The following is a 20,859-nucleotide window of genomic DNA, read 5'->3' as shown; positions in this document are numbered from 1 at the left end:
CTTTTACTTTGTAATAGCCTGTCATTGTTGAGTTGTGTTCACAGTAGGAACTGCAACATGAGGTAAACAGAGGAATAGGGGTCCATTTAGCTCCTCAGTCCAGGGCTACTGTCAGTTATATCATGGCTGATGAATGCAGTAACTACGTGTACTACCCAGTAAAGATTTCCAGATAATGACCAACAGATCAACATAATCTACATCCACAATAACAAACAAAAGTCTATCATTTATTATCTGGAAATCTTAAATTACTTCAATATCCAAAACTTTTATTTAAAATCTCTGTGACATTTTGTATAAGAAACTACCACCTCATTTCCATTCCCATTGACTTTACTCATTTGTTTTAAGATTATACTGTACAATCACATAATTTTATTTCTGCTGGAGTTAGTTCCTTTGTACTTTGCATATTGAACCCTTTTAACACCTGATTATTTAAAAAAAAAAGGTGCTGGAGTGGCTCATGTAATCCTTCAATCCTGTTGTGTTATACAATGAAATTAGGTTTAATCTGGTTTTTAGGGTTAACTCTGCTTTCCTACCCATTCCCTAATGTCTCTTGAATCGCCTAAAGTCCAGACATCTAAATGTTTCAACTCTGAATGATGATTCAGCTGTCCCATCCCTGAAGTACTTACTGACTGCCAGTTATGCTGCTGGTATTTAGGGCCCCCGTGGTGGTCCACCATCTCTGGCAGTGTTCAGAGCTTCCGTCATTGTGTCAGTAACTTGCTCTCCGTTTTCACTACAGTCAGTCATGCAAGTCACAGGGAGAGACTCAAATACCCTCGCACTCAGATGTAGAAGGATTCTTCATGGCTGTGTCTGTAATAATTTAGTTTTACCAATCAGGGTTGTTAGTCCTGAGTTGAACCCCCAAACGTGGATGACCGGTGGACCACGCTTAGTCTGGCCTCTACTCTTTGACCTGTTTGGCATGCTCTGACTCTAGCCAACACACCTCTCTGGGGCATTGAGGTATGGAAGCCTCCAAACCATGACAAGATTATGTTCCTCTTGGAGGATCTGTGGAGTAGACCCTTCCAAATGTTCACAAACACTAGATTTCTCATCTGAATCTTGAGTGGTTAACCCCTCACCTTGAGGTTATACCCCTGAAACTCCCTCCTATCGATCCACTCCAATCAGGGAATATTTCTACATTGCATCTACCCTATCAAACCCCCTCAGAATCTATTATATTTTAGTCAGATCACCTCATTCTATAATATGCAAGTTTAGTGCAGATACTCAATGATGAACATCTGATTTATATTTTTTGTGATAATGTGATTGACTGTTTGGCATATGTATCCTCTAATAACGGATCTGTTTTCGTTACCAAAATACCCATTGTGCACTTTATCTAGAGTTCTCAATTTAAGGTATTTCACTTGACAAAACATTTCTTTTCAGGAACACATCCCATTCCCAAATCAAGGAATGGCTTTTGTACCTTTCATTTCTACTGAACCTTAAGTCTAGAGATGAGAGGAAGGTAGAAAAGATAACACAGTTCTCCCAAAGCTGCAGGCACACACTTTCCCTTGATAGTCATTGGTTTGGTATTTCAAATGTACTCAGAAACATTTTTTTAAAGAAAGAAAAGGAACCTTATGAATGATGGAATGGAAATATTAAGATTTTTTAAGCTAAGATCCAAACAGTTAACTTTTCAGAGGATTAAGACTGAGTTTAATAGATTCTAACCACAATTGTTATTGCACATATAAATCTCAATGATGATTTTACAGGAAAAAAGCATACAGCCTTTGCCCTTGCTAGCAAAGTCATTGTTAAATTATGCGTAGTGTCAATTACTTCAAAAATAAATTTTGTACATAAAAAAAATTAATAGGCAAATTTGCACAGGGCAGTAATGTTCTTTTAAAAGCTTAGAAGGTTTGGGATTCATTTTGGTCAAAAGTTAAAAATACGGTACATGGGTCTGACATTAGATACATCAGTTAAAATGCTTGTTATGGACTCAGACAGTGACTAGGGCAAACCCCATTCCTGTTGACTTTGTAAAGTTCTTTCCTAAAGTGCTCTTCTTCATTTCTGGCAAATATTTCTTGCAATATTAAGAGTAAATTCACACCAGTGACAACAGCATTCGGTAAATTGTAGACAATTTTCAGCTGGATGAGCAAGTTGCTCACTGTTACCCAGCATGCATCTGCTAAGCAGATATATTCACAGCTGACAACTGGTGGGACTATATTTATCAACTTAATTTGATCAGTTGTGCGTAAGTTATCTGGTCAGATTGCAGTGAATGGTTGAGATGCTTCAGAAGTTCATGCTCTGGTCTAACCGGCAGTCTTCCTTCAATTAAAAATTTTAATGTCATTTTCTAAAGCTTTAAAATGCACCATTCTGCCTTTAGGTTTAAAGTGCAGCTGGCGCCTGCAAGGGAGTACTTTATACAGGTTTCAACATGCATGCAGCCGGCGTTATTTGCAGGATCACAGCACTGCAGGGTGTGCTGGGAGTGATCTCGCTGTCTACATGGTGTTTCCCTGCCCATTCATTTTGAATTCCGAAGGCATCACTCGGAAGTATGGGGAGAGTCAGTGCGACGTGGGCTTTACAACAACATGGCCGTGGTCAGAGACTCAGGGGGCTTTGATCCTTTCAGAAATTAAGCATGGTTGATGTTACAGAACAGCAAGGCAACCTGTCAGGGATCTTACCTTACAGAATAAATGGAGACCAGGCTGGCAGCTGTCGCTTTCACTCTCGTATCATCTCAGAGAGACTAAAAGGAGGTTTGAATACATTATTACTTTTTTAAAACCCAGTTACTTTCTATATTTTAAACTCAACTGAGCTTGTTGTTGACTTTGTAACTTGTTAGATTGTTGATAAATAGATAGTTTAGGCACTTATCTCCAAACTTATTGGCTGTCGGTCACTTAGTAACAAAGAGGGACTAGGATTATAGGCCTTTGGAAGTAGTTCTGTTGGCTTGCACAGGTACAAGTTTGGAGTTTCTGTTAAAGAAGCTTAACCATTCTCAAATTTGTAACAAATTTTACCCTCAGCAGGGACAATTAACCTATTAACTTTTAAACAACAGGAACGTTGTTAAATCTTTATTAACAGTCTTTATTATTAAATACACACACACACACCATTTGTAGCAGTTTGTGTCTGGCCATTAGCATATATTTGAATGCCAATTTGAATGCCAAGAGTGGCATATAAATCCTGAACAAATTTTGAAGGGAGCTCAGTGTTGTGCAGATTCTGCACAGCATGATCAAGACTTTTCTTTGTGTGGCTATTTGACCCCTCGGTACTCTTCTTTTTCTGTCTGACTTTCGTTATGTGCTGGGACCACACACTGTTAGAATTCTGTTTAAATTATGTGTTCGTAACTGTGCATCCTGTTTTTAATGATATATTTGTGAGTGTGTGCTTTTTGTTTGTCTTCCAAAAAGAGCACAGTTCTTCAGGTTTGTGTGCAGCTGTTGTCTACACTGGTGATTGGTTCTTTCATTCGTTTTTAGGGTTTGGATTTGAGCATTTGAAAAACCATGAAAATCCTCCAAACTGATCTTCTGTTATTTCGTTTTTTTTTTAATTTAGCAGGCTGGCAGATCTTGCTTTTGAACATGATCAGTAATTTGAGTGCTTTGTTCATTTCTGTGTAGCCCACAAGAGGGAGTATCATTTTGCAAAAAGCTTACAATTGTGTCCTGTCCTATCACATTTCCCAATAGCCCCAGAGAACTTTACGAAGGAAGAATTATTTTGAAGTATAGCTACTTCTGTAAAGCTGGCAAACCCCAAGAACCATTTTCTCATTTAACAATTTCCTGCAAAGAACAGTGAGATGAATGGTATTATTGGTTGAGGGAGAAATATTGACTAAGATATAAAAAGAGTTCTCTTTTATTCAATAAATATTGCCATATGATCTAGGGATCTATAGGTCTGTTATAGCTCTGTAATTGATAGGCAGCGTTTCATCCAAAAGAATAATTCAACACTTTCATCAGCACAGCACTTTCATTCCAGGCTTTTTTTTAAAACATATTGATGCAATAGAAATATCTTCATTATCCCAAAAAGAGAAACTATCTAGAGTCAGTTTCACATATCCTGTGTGTTTGCCAGCATCTATTTTCTACAGAAGGTGAAAACAACAGGCATGCATACATCAAGCCTAAGACCCGTGGTTGCAGCCCTAATCCACAGAAAAATCCAGACCCTGAGAAGCCCCTCGCTCAATAGGTGCAGCTGCACAGAAAATGCCTACTCTAACTTCTGCTAATGTCCAAACGGGCCTGTAGGCAACATATCTTAATCATGGCGTATCCTTTAACTACAAACATTACTGAAGCTTGCTGACCAAGAGAGTGATTTTCAGATCAGCACTGGTCATTGGGCTACATTTATGCTTCTAAAGGGTAAATCAAATCAATACTGAACATTCCTAATCATTAGACCACAAGACATGGGGGCAGAAATAGGCCATTCAGCCCTCAAGTCTATTCTGCCATTCCATCATGACTGATTTTATTATCCCTCTGAACTTCATTCTCCTACCTTCTCCCCATAATTTTTAACATCCTTACTAATCAAGAATCTTATCAACCTCTGCTTTAAATTTACCCCAAGAGTTCACCTCCACAGCCATCTATAGCAACGAATTCCAAAGATTCACGATCTTCTGGCTAAAGAAATTCACCCTCATCTCTGTTCTAAAGAGAAGTCCTTGTAGTCTGAGGCTGTGCCTTCTGGTCCCAGACTTCCCCACTACTGGAAAAATCTTCTCCATGTCCACCCTACCTTGGCCTTTCAATATTCAATAGGTTTCGATGAGATCACCCCCCCCCCACCGCCATTCTTCAGAACTCCAGTGAGTTCAGGCCTGCCACCATCAAACACTCCTCATACCCTTTTATTCCTGAGATCATTCCCATGAATCTCCCCTGGACTCTCTCCAATGTCAGCATGGCCTTTCTTAGATAAGAGGCCCAAAACTGATCACAATATTCGAAGTGCGGTCTGACCAATAAAACCTCAGTACTACAACTTTGCTTTTACATTTTAGTCCACTTGAAATGAATGCGAACATTGCGTTTGCCTTCCTTACCACCAATGCAACAGGCAAGTTAGCCTTCAGAGGTATTAATTGGTAGGAAAGTTAGGTCCTTAGTGCTTCTGTACAATTCCTGATGCTGGTGTCAAACCGCAAGTCACAATAGGATAAGCATGAACAGCATGAGGAGCATTTTTCCCAAATACAACCAAATTGCTTTTCAATAACAACAAATGGGACTAGGCTGACTGCTTACAATGTAGCCTCAGGTACTGATGGAGTTAGTAATGGTTTTGCTCCATTTCAATCCCATCCTCTGTTAGCCAATTCCAACTCATGTACTACAATCAAGCAAATGGTAAGGCACTAACTCAGCTTGGGGTTGAGGTGACAATTAAACTTTGTCATAACAGAGCAAAGAAAGAACAGCCTATTTTATGTTGCAAAAGCCCGTGTGGTATAACCTGCTTGTTAACACATTTTAATACAAGGCTTCACCCTCCGCCAGTTATTCAAAGATGCACAGTGATGTGCATGATATCTGTTCTACAGGCCAGCATCTAAACATAAGGTTTTAATCAAAGGAATTGGTATTAAGATAACATTCTGGCAGAACACACTGTTGCTTTTCTAAAGTACAGCGAATGAGAGTTAAAATCTTGAAAGATGAGCAGACTGTAGTTCTGGGAAGTCACCAGCACATTGGAGGAAGGGGTTTTAATGATAGATATAGCATTTGTTGATAGGCATTTTATGTACCTGTTGAAGTTTTAGGATGCTAACATGACTGACCCAGAGCTTGTACCGTAGCATCCTTATTAAAGTTCTGAAGAGCTTGTGAAGTCACAATTTAATAACACAAGATGGATTTCAGGGCTGATAGAGAAAGGCTTGTTGACTGATCGCTGCAAATTTTGTTTCTGCCATAGTTCTCCAGCTCCGTCTCCAGCAGCGGCGAACTCGCGAGCAGCTAGCAGACCAAGGCATCATGCCACGTAAGTACATCAGTTCTTTTTCCTCTTTTTGTGGTTTCAAAATAACATCAGTGTGTTTAATTCTAATGCAGTTCTAACAGGAAGCAACTGTCTGCCATCAGTTGCACTGCAAGTCGACAAGCAAAGAGTAACCTCTATGAACTCATTGCAAAATACTTAGATATAACTGGTGAATCAAAATTAACAGTCTTTGGCTGCTTTAAGTCCCATCAGCTGTACTTCTGCAGAAAATATATTCTAATACAAATTAACTGTTTTGAGGGTGGCAAAAATGCAATTTAAATATTAATCACACACACACACACTCTTACTCCAGTGATCTATTTAACACCTATATTTTAATACCCCATTCATCTTATATATGTATATGCTGGCTTGATTACAGTGTTTTTCTGGTGGACGTAGATTTTTTGTCTCCGGATTCTCACAGCCAAGGCTCAGTCCATGTGTGTCGGCTGAAGAAGCCAGGATCCATCTGGCAAACAGCAGCTACTGGAGATTCTCAGCAGACCAGCGACCAATTAGGCAGGCTCTTGTACATTGGAACTGTAGCATTTTCAGGCCACTGTATTCCCCATTTGAAGCGAGTGCATGCTGTTCCTCATCTGGAGAACACAAGTTCAGATTCCGTCATTGTGCAGAACTGTGGACTGATTGATTCAAAGACAGAGTATTGAATCCCACCGTAGCAGCTGGTAAATTTCAAATCAAAATTATTACACATTTAATTTGTTTCTTTTTTAAATTACTTACGTTAATATTAATCACACAATGTCTGGATTGTCATAACAATCTATTGGACTCATTATTGTCCATCAGTGAAGGAAAGTAGCTATCCCTTACTCACTTTGGCTTAGATATAACTCAGGAATCAACAGTGTGGTTAAGGAGCACAGCAAGCCGCTTCAAGTTCAAATGCAGTTAATGACGGACAACAGATTCTGTCTTTGCTATTGATGACCACATCCCATTAACAAACTAAATAACAACAATTTGAAAATTTGACTTCAATTCAAAATATCAAAAAAAATTAAATCTATTTTCAGTAAACAATAAGTACGAGGCTATGTGTGCCAAAACCTAAATTCCTTCACAAATAAATTTAACGCTTTTATACAGTTTGGTCTATGTATGACTCTGGATTTACACTAATCTTGATAAATTTTAATTATCCCGTTATATAATGTTGCTCACAGTTTGATATGAGATAAGAGAGAAGGTTGTGTGTATTCTTTTGAGAGGATTTAAAAGGTTGTGTACAGGGCCTCTCCACTCAATGGAAAAATTGTTTGATTCCCTTGGAAAACATCGACTTAACATCTTCCTCGGCATCTGCATAAAGGCACCATATATATATAACAAGTTTACCTCTCAATGGAGTGCAGGTATTCAAGATGTATCCTATCCTCCCAGCACTGCAGTACGTCCCTCTCTCCGTCTGGGCTAGTAGAACCATCTGTGATGCCAAACTTCTGTAAATTGAGCAGATGTGTCTAGTTGAGATTCACATCTGCTCTTCTGACATAGTTTTGCAGAGTTACACAGAGATGCAACATGGAAACTGATCTTTTGGCCATTTGAATCCATGCTGGTCATCTGCCATCCATGTATATTAATCCTACTTTAATCCCATTCCTTATTCTCCCAACATTTCATTAATTCCTCCCCCCCCCCCACAAGATTCTACTCCTTTCCTACACACCAGGATCAGTCACAGGGTGAATATATAAACTTCACACGGGTCAGGATTGAACCCACGTATCTGGCGCTAACTAGCTGTGCTTCCCCCCAACATTGGGTGATTTCCAGTAATATCATTTACTGTATATCACTCCTTTTGTAGTGTTGTTGGAGAAATCAGTTAATGTTGTCCCTGGAGCACAAGGTCATTCCGTCCCATCAAGACCCAATGATCTACTGTCCTGTTGGTTCAAGCTCTGACTCCCTGATTAGCACCCAGGTATCTCTTTACACTTGGACTGAATCCCTGATGTGCAACCCGCTATTCTGTCATTCGTCTGCAACAACTCACCCCTCAAAGTGACAACCATCCTGCCCCCACACCATGGTCCTAGACACCATGCACTGAGGAAGACCTGTGACTGCCATTGGTCTATAAGTCTTTGACATTACTGAACTTCACAACGCATAAGTCAGGGGTCCTCAACCTTTTTTGCACCGCGGACCGGTTTAATAATGACAGTATTCTTGCGGACCGGCCAACCAGTGGGGTGGGGGCGTTGTTCAAGTAGGGTTGCCAACTTTCTCACTCCCAAATAAGGGACAAAAGTAGCAGTCAAATACGGGACACTTGTGTTTACCCCAAGAAAGTCTACCATCACCATGAAGCCTCGTGCGGGCACCTGTGTGCGCACGCATGACGTGCGCATGTGTGTACGTGCCAATTTTTTTCTACAAATCGGTTTTGGCTTTATCTTCCTGATTCTGTTAAGTGAAACTACACTGTACATACATTATTTCTACTTTAAATAGGCTGTGTATTTATCATATCATTCCTGCTTTTACTATATGTTAGTGTTATTTTAGGTTTTCTGTGTTATTTGGTATGATTTGTTAAGTTATTTCAAGTTCAACAGTGTGCGTGACAGGGAATGAGGAAAGGTGCAGCTACTCATATCGTTTCATATCGCCAAATCATCTCGTTTCTTCGCGGCCCGGTAGCACATGCTTTGCGGCCCGGTACCGGTCCGCAGCCTGGTGGTTGGGGAAGTGGGATAGTCCTACAACATGTGATTCATTTAGAAACCTCCATTGGTCAGATTCCAATTTATTTTTAAGCTGCTTGAAGAAGCAAATACAGAAACATTGTTTAGACCCTGTATTCCTTTTATTCAATAAATGCTGAACAAATGTTGTATTGTGCTTACTCAGCTTATGGCATCCTGGGGATTACTAATAGTTTGCTGTCTTTTAGTTGTCTAAATTGTGGGTATGAAAAGAATGACCTTTCCAAGCTCTGGTTTGTAGAGTGTAACATATGTAGCTTATGTAGTATAGGGTGTCCTTTAAGCAGTTTACTTTCTAACCAGCTGTTCTCTGCATGTTGCTTCAAATGATTACATGCAGAACTTGGCTGAACTAGTTTGCCTGTCTGAAAATAATCCACAGAAAGAATGCGGGCCATCAATATAATCATTTAATTTGCTTTGTTGCTAATTTGAGTCGGCAACTATTTTCCACCATCTTATAGACACCCAAGTTCCAAACTGTTTTACAATATATATAGTTCTGTTGTGAAATTTGATATTTTCCGTACTTTTATCTGGTTAGAAATTTAAAAGTGTGGAATTTATTAGAGAGAAAAATGACAGCTTCTGTAAAATATTTGTTCAGTTGATTTTCAACATAGATGGTATTTTTTTTGATACCTGGCCAAAACTAGTCACATGGCTGTGTCTTGACCCAATCGCAAGTCAGCCAGGGAAAGTGGTTTTAGACCTAATATTTAACCAGCCACTCACAATGGTGCTGGGGCTTTCACAATGCTGTTGGGTAGGAAATTGATCAACTGTACTGTATTTTCAACACTACTAAACCAATGATCTATTTCCAAGTTCAGATGATGAGTTGAAGTAGAATTTAAAAGGTTAGCAATTTAAATTATACAAAACCTGTATTTTTTTTTCCTTGGGCTTTTTTATATTGCTTGTATAATTTTGACTGTTTTACAAAATTTATAGTGTGATGGTCATGATAACTTTGTGGAATGTTGGATGCATACCATGGATAATTATTAATATTGTTTATATAATGTTTCATGAAGAAGTACACATAAATCTCCGGTCATTTGTGACATAAAGTCTCTCACATGTTGAAAATACTGCGTAAGGCAGCTAAATGTTTGGAAATTTCAATAGCGTCAAATGCCCAACACATTGGGTAATATTGAAGCAGCTTTACCCAAGATAAAGACATTGCTTTGAGTTCGGTGCAGAGCGAGTGAAGGGAGTTCTTGCGAGTCTTACCAGGAATAAGTGATCACAGGCCAGAGCATTTAAAGGGACAATGGAACTGCTCAAAATGCCAGGTATACTGAGATCTCAGAAGGTTGTAGGTTTGGTGCAGTTCATCGATATAGGAAGATATGAAGTGTGGAGGGCTTTGAAAAAGGGGAGTGTGAATTTCGATTCTGGGCATTGGCAGACCAGTGACCCATGTATGTCAGTGAGTATAAGCATAAGACTTACTGTGGTTTGGGTATAAGCCATGGAGTTTGGGTAGGAAGTGGATTATCAACAGGCAAGTTAGAGCTGGCAGGAAGCACAGTGGTGCAATCAGTGATGCTTCTTCCACATAGCTCCTGCAAACCAAATTCAATTCTGACCACTAGTGTTATCTGTGTGGAGTTCACACATTCTCCCTAGGCCTGTGTTTCCTCCACAGCACTGTTTTCTACCCACATGCCAAAGACGAGGGTTGGTATGTTATTGGCCACTCTAAATAGCCCCTGGTGTGTCGGTGAGTGCTTAAAATCTGAGGAGATTTGATGATGTGAATGTGCAGTAAATAAAGTTTCAAACAAACCACAGATCTTTGGTTCAATCTTTCAATCTGCAAAATTCCCTCATTAGTCACTGGTTAAACTTATTATGATTGGAAGTCGTTATCAAGGGTTGTTAATGGAAATATCCAGTGGATCATCTATTGGATTACCTTGCATTAGATCACTCTCCAGGAAATAATCCTCGCCTTGGGTTGTAGAGACATAGAGTGATATGGGATGAAAACAGCCTCTTAGGCCCAACTAACTAGCCCACGCCAACCACAGCATCCTCCCTGCTCATCCCACTTGTTCGTATTCAGTCATTAACGTTTCTAGCCTCTCCCCTCCACGTGTCTGTCCATATGCATCTTCTCTTTCAGTTCCACCACCTCTGCTTCCACTGGCCGTTTATTCCAGGTTCTCACTACCCTCTAAAGAAGTCACATCTCAGGTGTTCTTTAAGTCTCTCCCTTCTGATATTGTATCTGTGACTTCGAGTTTTGGATTCCGCAGCCTTGAAGAAAAGATTGTGACTGTTGTGTATTTGATATGTCAATAATATTTGAGTAATCTCATATATGTGTGTGTGTATGTGTGATTAAGCATCTTTGTTTGTTTAAATAATTAATTATAAGCATAAATACGTAAATTGTCCATGTCATCACTCTACCATGTGATACATGTGCACCCTGCTTAAAGTAAACCCAAAGTTCGACCTGCATTTTGGACTCCCATGCCTTCCTTTGTATTAATTTAATGTTTTGAAGGTGCAAAATATAACAATGACCCTATCCATACCCTTCATTATTTTACAAATTGTTGTGAGGTCACCACTCATTCTCCTGTGCTCCAGGATGTAAAGACCCAGCTTGGCGAACCTCTCTGAATAATTCAGGCCCTCAAGTCCAAGCAGAATCTGTGTAAATGTAAAAGTTACCATTTATCATATCGTCACGAGACCACTTTCTGAATGCTTGTGCCAGGGACAACGTCAACCATTCATTCCTGGAAAATAAATCAGAGGAACACTTGATTGTGGTGCTTGTACGGTTTGCTGGTGATCATACAAGTAAGGTGATTGTTTGGGGTGGCTGGAATCATAGACAAGTCAGGAAAGAAGAGAAGGAATGTTCTGGAGAGGGGGATGCAAGAAAACCCAGAAATGTTGACAGTTACAAGCTATTTGAATTTTTGTAATTAACTTATTTCACCATAAGAATTTTTGATAAATAATAGCGAAATAGTTTTAGCATCACTGTGGTGACAAGGTAGGTTTCAGAAGAAATATTGAATTGCAATTTGTATCAAAAATAACAAATACAATGAGCACTTTAACAGTGTTTATAATTTGACTCTGGCATGAATACAAGAATTTAGCTTTTGAACTCATTGTTTCAGAATCTAGTATATAAAGTTTATAAAAAATATATTCAAGGAAAATGAATGAACTGATGCACTTAACATGAATTTCCTCTGAACTGAAATCCAACTTTAGGTGTATTTATATCTTGATCCAAATAGGCAACTCCAAGGCCATTATCTGACCTTTGATGGCCTTGCTGGTATGAAAGGACGGTATCAGAATTTATCAAAAGAACTTTACTGATAACAAAGCTGCTTAGAAATTATATTTTATGTTTTGTGGTTCACATTGATCCCAAACACTGTAAATTGCATCAATAGAGTATTTAATAATTAACATTAAATCAATGGTTATTATTAAGTTCAAAATTTTTTTTTAAATTAACAAGGTATCTGATATCTATCAAAGGTTCATTTTATTGTCAAAATACGCATGTCCAATACAGCTCTGATGTTCGTCTTCTCCAGAGAGCTACAAAATACAGAAAAACTACATGAGTCGTTGAGAGAAAATATATTAATCCCCCTGATGGATTGACCACATGGAAAACAGCAGCTAGAACATTAAACCCCAGGCCCCAACCCTCTCCACAAAAAAAACAGCACCAATAACAACAAACCCCCATCCCCTCCCTTGCAAAAAAAGAACACCCCCTTCTCAGATTGAAAGGAAATCTGAGAAATAACCCATTAATCACCAGGAATTGTATGTCATAACTTGGATATCAAGAAGTAGATTGAAACCTTGTAGTACCCATTTTTGAGCTGTTCACATTAAAATGATGAATACAGTGGCAGACCCATGACTGAGTGTGCTAATAGCCAATACATTCTGTTCAGCATGTGTTGAATTAATAAAAGCACAGCAAGGACCCACACAGACTTGTGGAAGCTGAATAACATGGTATTGACCCATTCCTCAACATGGGCAGAAGAAGGGTATCTGCAGGAAGAACTACAGTTTAATAGTTGACTTTGCATGACTTAAGCAAATTATAAATCGGGGTCGATAATAGCAATTTAGAATAAAGGGAAGAATTATCACCAAAGTTATTTACAGGGTAGTCCAGCTGATGATTCTCTATCAGTTGCCTTAGGTCAATATTAGTCCTTCAGTTTGTTTGGTAAAGCCATGTAACCCTTTTCGCATGTAGGGAAACACAGACATTAGCTCATAGATGTTTATTTATGTGTCTTAATAGTTTTTGTGAATGCTGGAGATCTTTTTAGACCAAGTGTATATAGGTGGCTGTTGAAGCCTTAGTGACCATCTGATATTTCTGAAATAAAGGAGGATGGCTTGAACATCCAGACCACAGGAATGTCTAAATCATCAGATAATGCTGTAAAGCGGCAGTGTTGGTTGTCTACCTGGGTAGGATGATATTTCTTGGATTTGAAATTACATTGACTGCTTTTCAATCTTAGGAATTTTGATTCTGAAGTGAATGAGCAAACAAATTATTCTATTTGTTTTTATTAAGCACCGATTTTTTAAAAATGTAGCTCTTTCCTGAATGACGCAGAGCAAAGGCAACTTTGAACTCTCATCAAGACCAAAAACACTTTGCAGAAATGAGGTCAAGTTGATGATTTAAGAAATGACGTTTCAGGTTGCTGAGAAGTATATACTTTGACCAGCAGTCATCTCCTAAACAAATCAGATAAAAGTGGATAAGTTTGCCAGTCATTTGACTAAGGGTGTTTGGAATTTGTGCAGAGCCAGTTAAGTGCTAGACTTTTCTAGGTTGTGCTAACCTGTAAAAGTGACTGATGGTAACAGCAAAACAAAAACAATAAATTCTGCAAAACTAAGTTAATGAAATTAATGTTATAATTGAAAATTACAGAATAGATTTATGACTATTACTTAAAATATGTAATAAACCAATGTGATGCTGGAAACACTCAGCAGACCTGGAAGCATCTGTGGAAAGGGGAACTGAAAGGTTAGCTGCTTTTCTCTTCACGGATGACACCTGACCATAAGACATAGGAGCAGAATTAGGCCATTTGGCCCATCAAATCTGCTTCTCCATTCTATCATGTCAGGTTTATTATCAGCCCCATCCCAATTCTCTTGCCTTCTCACCACCCCCTTACTAATCAAGAACCTATCAACATCCATTTCAAATATACCGAATAACCTGGCTTCCACAGCTGTCCAAAATTTTTTATTTTTGGTCGTCATCTGGGGAAAGAAATTTCTCCTCATCTCAGAGTTCAAGTTCGAAGTACATTTATTATCACAGTGTGTATACATTGTACAACTTTGAGATCAATCTCCTTTCAGGCAGCCACAAAACAAAGAAACCCCAAAAGAACCCATTTTAAAAAAAAAGACCCTCAAACACCCAGTGCTTAGAGAGGGGGGAAAAAGTGCAAACAATAGAAGTAAGCAGATAACATTCAGAACTGGAGTTTTATGAAAGACACGAAGCTAGGCATCACTGCGGCTGGTGCAGACCACAATCTCATTTCATGGCAGAGCCAAGTAAATGTCGCAGGACTACAGACGCAAAGCCAGTCATCACTGCAGCCAAGCAGGTCAGAGCCTCATTAAAGTGCAGAGCTGAGTGAACATCGTGGAGCAGTGAGCAGATGTCCCTTAGAATCTCTGCTCTAAAGGGAAATCCTTGTATTCTGAGGCTCTAACCTTTGGACCTAGACTTCCTCACTATAAGAAACATCTTCTCCATGTCTTGACCTGCTGAGTGTTTCCAGGATGTCCTGATTTTTATTTCAAATTTCCAGTAATTTTGATTTAAAGTAAATAGAATATGGAAAAATGTAGTGAGCAGGTCAATAAAACAGGCAACTTCTTTGAATTCTTTTCTCATATGGTGGAACTAAAATAGGTTGGGGCTTCCTGCCTTCAAGACTTCCCTCATTAACAAGGCATTCTTTCCCTTTGCCATCTGTTTTCTAAATGGACATTGAACCCATGATCACTTATCTCACTACTTTAGTTACATTGAGCCACTAGTGTCCGTGCCACTATCCACCAGCCTCGTGCTACCAAGATGCCGTACAGTAACAGCACAAACCCGACGAGGGCTGTTGCTAGTGGGCACATTACTGGCAAAATTACCCAGTGGTTCAAGACAATGGGGTAAGTAATACGCAAATCTTTACAATCGTAAAACAATTCTCTGAAAAAACTACTGATTAGCAAGGCCAAAGGAATAGAAGCCATAAGTCAGCTAAAGAAAGTTGATGAATCCCTAGCTTATTAAGATGTCTACTTTTTAACTTTCCCTGCCTCTCTCGCACTTAGCCCTTCTCTCTCGCCCTCCGTGCCTCCCCTCTACCCTTCTCTCTTCTCCCCCCACCTGCCCGGCGTCTCCCCTTGTTGGCAGGCCCTTGGAAACTAGCTTCCTGAAAGACTGTTCTTATTTTGTGTCTGGTGATCAATGCAGTGTGGCCTGCCAACATTACATTCAGGCATTGAGATGATTCTGAAGTGTTTAAATTTGAGCCGTTGCACCCAGACGTCCCTTTTTGAAATAACTGTATTGGAGATTGGATAATCTGAGGTGATCTGGACTTTTCCAATTGGTATGATAATAGACCTGCGTATGTAATGAGGTTTAGTTAATTCAGAATCATCCAGGATCAGGATTCATGAGTGGACATTCTTTCCATTCTTTTTCAGCTACATGTTGACTTTTGTAATACTGTGTAAGTAATTGTAGTTGCATAGTTATGTGTTGAACACTCTGCTGAGCTGCTATCTTCAAAAAGATTGATTAGCAAAGCGTTTTGAGTTAAAAGCATCAAGCACCATTGCTTAGCTGTCTGGCAGTAAACATTACTAAAATACCTAAAGATTACTCAAGTGGATTGAACATATGCCTGCAGTAAAACTGTTCAGGGTGACCTAACTTGCAGCATTGGATGCTATTAAAGCAGACTGCATGTATTAATTTAGAAATAATCACATAAAAAAGACACATATTAAATGGAAGGAGCAACCTGGAGAGTGGGATTACACACCAAGTAAATCAGGTGAAAGGAAACATAAAGGAGAGTCTTGAAGGGTGGTTGACATTTTCTTGTGCTATAGTACGTATCACGGTAGCGTGGTTAACACAACGCTTTACAGAGCCAGCGGCCCAGGTTCATTTCCTGCAGCTGTCTGTACGGAGTTTATACGTTTTCCCCATGACTGTGTGGGTTTCCTCCAGGTGCTCCAGTTTCCTCCCACAGTCCAAAGATCAAATCTATCAAATCTTCCCTGGAGCTTAGAAGAATGAGGGGAGATTTGATAGAGGTATATAAGATTATGATGGGTATAGATAGAGTGAATGCAAGCAGGCTTTTTCCACTGAGGCAAGGGGAGAAAAAAACCAGAGGACATGGGTTTAGGGTGAGGGGGGAAAAGTTTAAAGGGAACATTAGGGGGGCTTCTTCACACAGAGAGTGGTGGGAGTATGGAATGAGCTACCAGACGAGGTGGTAAATGCGGGTTCTTTTTTAACATTTAAAAATAAATTGGACAGATACATGGATTGGAAGGTGAATGGAGGGATATGGTCCATGTGCAGGTCAGTGGGACTAGGCAGAAAATGGTTCGGCACAGCCAAGAAGGGCCAAAAGTGTTTCTGTGCTGTAGTTTCTATGGTTTCTATGTACCGGATTGTCCATTAATTGGTCATTGTAAATTCTCCCGTGAGATTCGGCTGAGGCTGAATGGGTGGGTTGCTGGGCTGCATGGCTTAGAAGGGCCTTTTCTGAGCTGTATCTCAATAAATAAATGAATTAAATTAATTACCTTGAATGAAATTTGCCTAGTTATATGTGAATAAGCAAACCAATAGGACATGCTACAGGTCATATGTGCTTGTGTTGAGAAGACTGAACAAATTCAAACTGCCTTGGTGATAAGCAAGTCTATTCAGGTATCACACTATATGAATCATTCCTATTCCTGACAGCTTTCATCATAGCTATCCTTCCAGAAGCCTTGACATGAGCCCTGGCATGCAGAGAGTCTGCAGTGCTTTCCCTGAAATGTACTAAAAGCAGTGGATGATGCATGTAGGGAAATAAAAATATACATCATCAAAAGAGACCATTCAGCACTTTGTTCTCATTCTGGTCGGTTTAAGAATAGCATTGCTGTGGCATCACAAAAGAGGAGATCCAAGTGGGTGAAAGTATTAAGGCTAGAGATGAGGAATGGTGGAGAGCACTGGTATATATTGTAAATCCTTTCTATAAAAATGTGGGGATAACTTCACTTTGAACTTTGGTATTGAACTGGTCCCACAACCTATAGACTCACTTCCAATAACTCTTCATCTCTTGTTCTTGATATTTATTGTTTATTTATTTAAATAATCCTCAATCTACTTCAGCAGCAGTGAAATAGATCCCAAATGCTGCAGGAACTCAACATGTCAGGTAGCATGTATTGAAATGAATAAACAGTCGACGTTTCTGGACGAGACCCTTCATCAGGACTGGAAAGGAAGGGGGAAGACATCAGAATTAAAGAAGTGTGGGGAGGAGAAGGCAGCTCGCTAGAAGGTGATAACTGAGGCCAGGTGGATGGTGGGAAAGGTAAAGGGCTGGAGGAAAAGCAATCTGATGAAAGGTCTCAGTCCACAGCATCAACTATTTGTTCATTTCCGTAGATGCAGTTTGACCTGATGAGTTCCTCCAGCATTTGGTGTGTGTTGCTTTGGATTTCCAGCATCTGCAGACTTTCTCATGTTAGTGAAGTAGATCACAAGTTTATCCTTTGGGCTGGCTTTCAATGTTGGACAGTATACAAAATGCATCCAACACTATTTCTGCCCCCGCCATCCACCACCCTATCAAGAGAAGCTACAGAAACATTTGTGTCCTTCTGAACCAGTGAATACAATGAATGGGAACAATGCTTATTATTTGAAGCTCTGGTTCTGGGGTCGAATTCAAAATTTCTCACTTAACACTCTGCTATATACATTGAGCCAAGTATTTTGATGGAATATGATGGAAAATCTAAATGGATATTTTACTTTGGCCTTTAAAGTGAGAAAGAGGATACATTCACTAGTTCAGTACTTGATAGAATAAATTGGAATGAGCATATTTCCATTAACAAAACCAAAGGAGTTAGGAAAATGCATCTAACTCTAAGCAGAACTGTTTAAGGTTAGTTGAAATGCAATTGCTACGATCAACCACTAGGAACAGAATTATGAACAGTTGGAAAGATACAAGCTATCACTAATGTTTACATACAATTATCTTGAAAATCCTTAATCTACAGGAGTCTGTTGCTCATGTCTATTCTTTATGTAACAATAGGGAATGTATTAGAGGTTTCAATTGGGTCGGGTGGACAGCTGCGCATACCTACCTGACTGGTTCAGACATTATTCTATGAGCCAGCATGGACTCAATGAGCCCATTGGCTCTTTCTAACTTTCATATCATATGGCTCATCACAAAGTCATATGATATAAAATTAATATTGGGGAAAAAAATCATCCTGCATTTAAGGCTTACATTGGCTCGCCAAACAAAAACAGTAACCTTTTTTAGCATTCTTATTTGGTTACTGAAGATAAATATCCAAAAGTGTTTACAATGAACTTCTTTGCACATTGGTTTTATGTGAGTCCCATTCAGGCGTTTTACTTATCCAGGTCCAATAGATATAAACATATACTTTTATATATCTGACATGACCAAGCATCTACTATTTTAAATTTATTATTAAGAATGAGATTTTAGATGCTGTTGAGAGCCACACAAAGAGCAAATTATTCGGTTAACATTGGCTTTGGCATATCATTTTAGTGACCTTACTAAATGAACAGGACATGATCTGGCAATGATCACTTTGTGCTTTATCATAGACATTACATAACTGTAGTCTGAACATGTGACTTCTGTGCTTGTTAACGCTTGAAGGGGTATTCAGGCTGAAAGGTCAATAGATTAGGTGACTAAGTGGCACATCTCTTTTCTTCAAGGTGCAAAGTAAGCAGACAAAGCTACCAAGCAAACTTTGATAGCTGTGTTTGGACTTCTGTATAGTTCAGGGTTTGGTTATTAACATTTTCACTAATAATCTTCCCTGCAGCACTGTCAGTTTGGGCCAGTTTGTAATAATGTCAGAAGCTTATAGTTTCTTGTCCCATTGTAGAACAGACACAGCTGAAGTCGCTGTACTTCTGTGCAAATGAAGCAACATGAAAGAATTTTTTTCCAAAAGATTGCAAGTTTGATTTGGGCCTGACCATTAAGATCAAAAAAAAAAGAAAGCTGCTTATCTGAAAAACATTCCTCCCAGCTCCATTCAAAAAGGTGAAAGGTCAGACATTTCAGCCATGCTGGTGTGGCTAAATGGAAGTCAGTGACACAGTAAGCAAAGTTTCTGAGGGTCCAGATAATCACTGGTGCTTAATTTCCAGTGCCAAATGCAGAACACGCTTAATTCAATCACAAAAAAAGTACTCAAGTGCCCCACACAGTGTGGAGACTCTTACTGTTGGGATGAACCTTAGTTTAATGCTGTTCAACGTTGACTCACTGCCAAAGTTTCGTTGAAGAGGAGATATATGCCGGTATGTGAACAGCAATTCTAATCCTGATGTAGCTGTCGTCTTTGGAAAGTGTATCTACTACATTATTCAATGAAGGATTTTCCAGGGTGTCGCACCTTTGTCATCTATAGGAAATTGCATTATATCTGTATATTCCAAAAAGTGGGGAGATCAGAAACTGAAGCTGCAAAATTTCCTGATATTCACACCCATATGCATAAGGATGTCAGATTAGAAAACCTCACTTCTTTCACAGGTTTATGCATAAAACTTGGGTAGAATTACCAGAAGTCAAATATTATTGGACAGTGAAATTTGGTGTATTGTTTTTCATTTGTTAATGGGATATGCAGCAATGCTAGCATCCATTGTCCAACCCTAATTGCCCATGATCAAGCAGGCAAGAATCAATCACAGTATGTTGGTGTGCCCAGAGCTTCTTTTATAAGAAATCCCAAATCAGTTAAGAATGTCAGCTTTCCTTCCCTAAATAATGTACAGTATCATTGTCATACGATGTTGTGATTGTGTTTTAGTTTATGTTATTGCATTGTGTAGTTATGTATTAATCTAGATGGCATTAATACAATTGCAGTTTATCAATATTCCAGAATTGTGATGCACTCTAATTATCATCTTCTGTTCTAAATCTCTTTTCATCACCATTTGCTTCTTTCAGATGCATTAAAAGCATTTGGTAACCTGATGTAGCATCTCCCACAGCTTCAGATTTTGTCTGGCCATGCTCTAGCAAAGCATGCTGGGAAACCTTACAATCCAAATGTCTCAGATTCTGTTTGTCACTCCACCTGGCCAGTCTCCCTACTTCTGCAGGCCAGCGAGCTGCGTCTTGGGGCAGTAACTGGTGCTGCGACTGACTGACTGGTACCAGATGATGCTGGTGGACAAATGACCCCCGTTCCTCCCTCCCCCTCCCCCTCCCCCCCAATTCAGGTGCTTTGCAATTTCTGCACCGGTGTACTTCAGTTCTCTTTGCAACTTCATTTTTCACTTGAAGTAATCACACTTGACTCTTGACTTTACTGTTTGTGGATGAAAAGTACATAAACCAGGTGCATAAGGCAAAATTGAAAGATAACTATCTGTAACTTGGAAAAAGCAAAGATAACGTTTGCTGAAGTCGAAATTTTGTACCTCAGTTTCAATGCCATCACAGCTGTCAGGTGAAAGGATAAGGATTACATCTGCTAAAGTCCCTTATTAAATGGAGGAGATGCTCTGCTTCACTTAGTTGGAAATGATAGGTCCTTGATGCAGTTTTACACTCATTACAGAGGAGAAAATTCATGCAGTTTGCCAAAGAGCAAGATTTTTTTCACATGGCTATGCCAATGTAACTAAATTCTGGAAGATTAATTACTAAGTACAATTTAA

General features: G+C 39.2%; 1 protein-coding gene across 5 annotated transcripts in view; it reads left to right on the top strand.

The window, feature by feature from the left end:
* Window positions 1-20,859, top strand: part of myocd (myocardin) — a 714,017-nt gene that overhangs the window by 626,847 nt on the left and 66,311 nt on the right. For 4 of the 5 annotated variants that reach the window (XM_063074257.1, XM_063074258.1, XM_063074259.1 and 1 more), the window contains one exon: window positions 5,989-6,054. In XM_063074257.1, coding sequence (XP_062930327.1) covers window positions 5,989-6,054 — 66 coding nt within the window. Of the gene's footprint in view, window positions 1-2,579; window positions 2,778-5,988; window positions 6,055-20,859 lie in introns of those variants that run through there. The other variant, XM_063074256.1, reaches the window with a different exon arrangement.

This window comes from Mobula hypostoma, chromosome 22 (genome assembly GCF_963921235.1).
Source record: "Mobula hypostoma chromosome 22, sMobHyp1.1, whole genome shotgun sequence".
NCBI classification, from domain to species: Eukaryota; Metazoa; Chordata; class Chondrichthyes; order Myliobatiformes; family Myliobatidae; genus Mobula; species Mobula hypostoma.
Note: the sequence above shows the minus strand (reverse complement) of the source record. Positions and strands in the feature narration are given on the sequence as shown.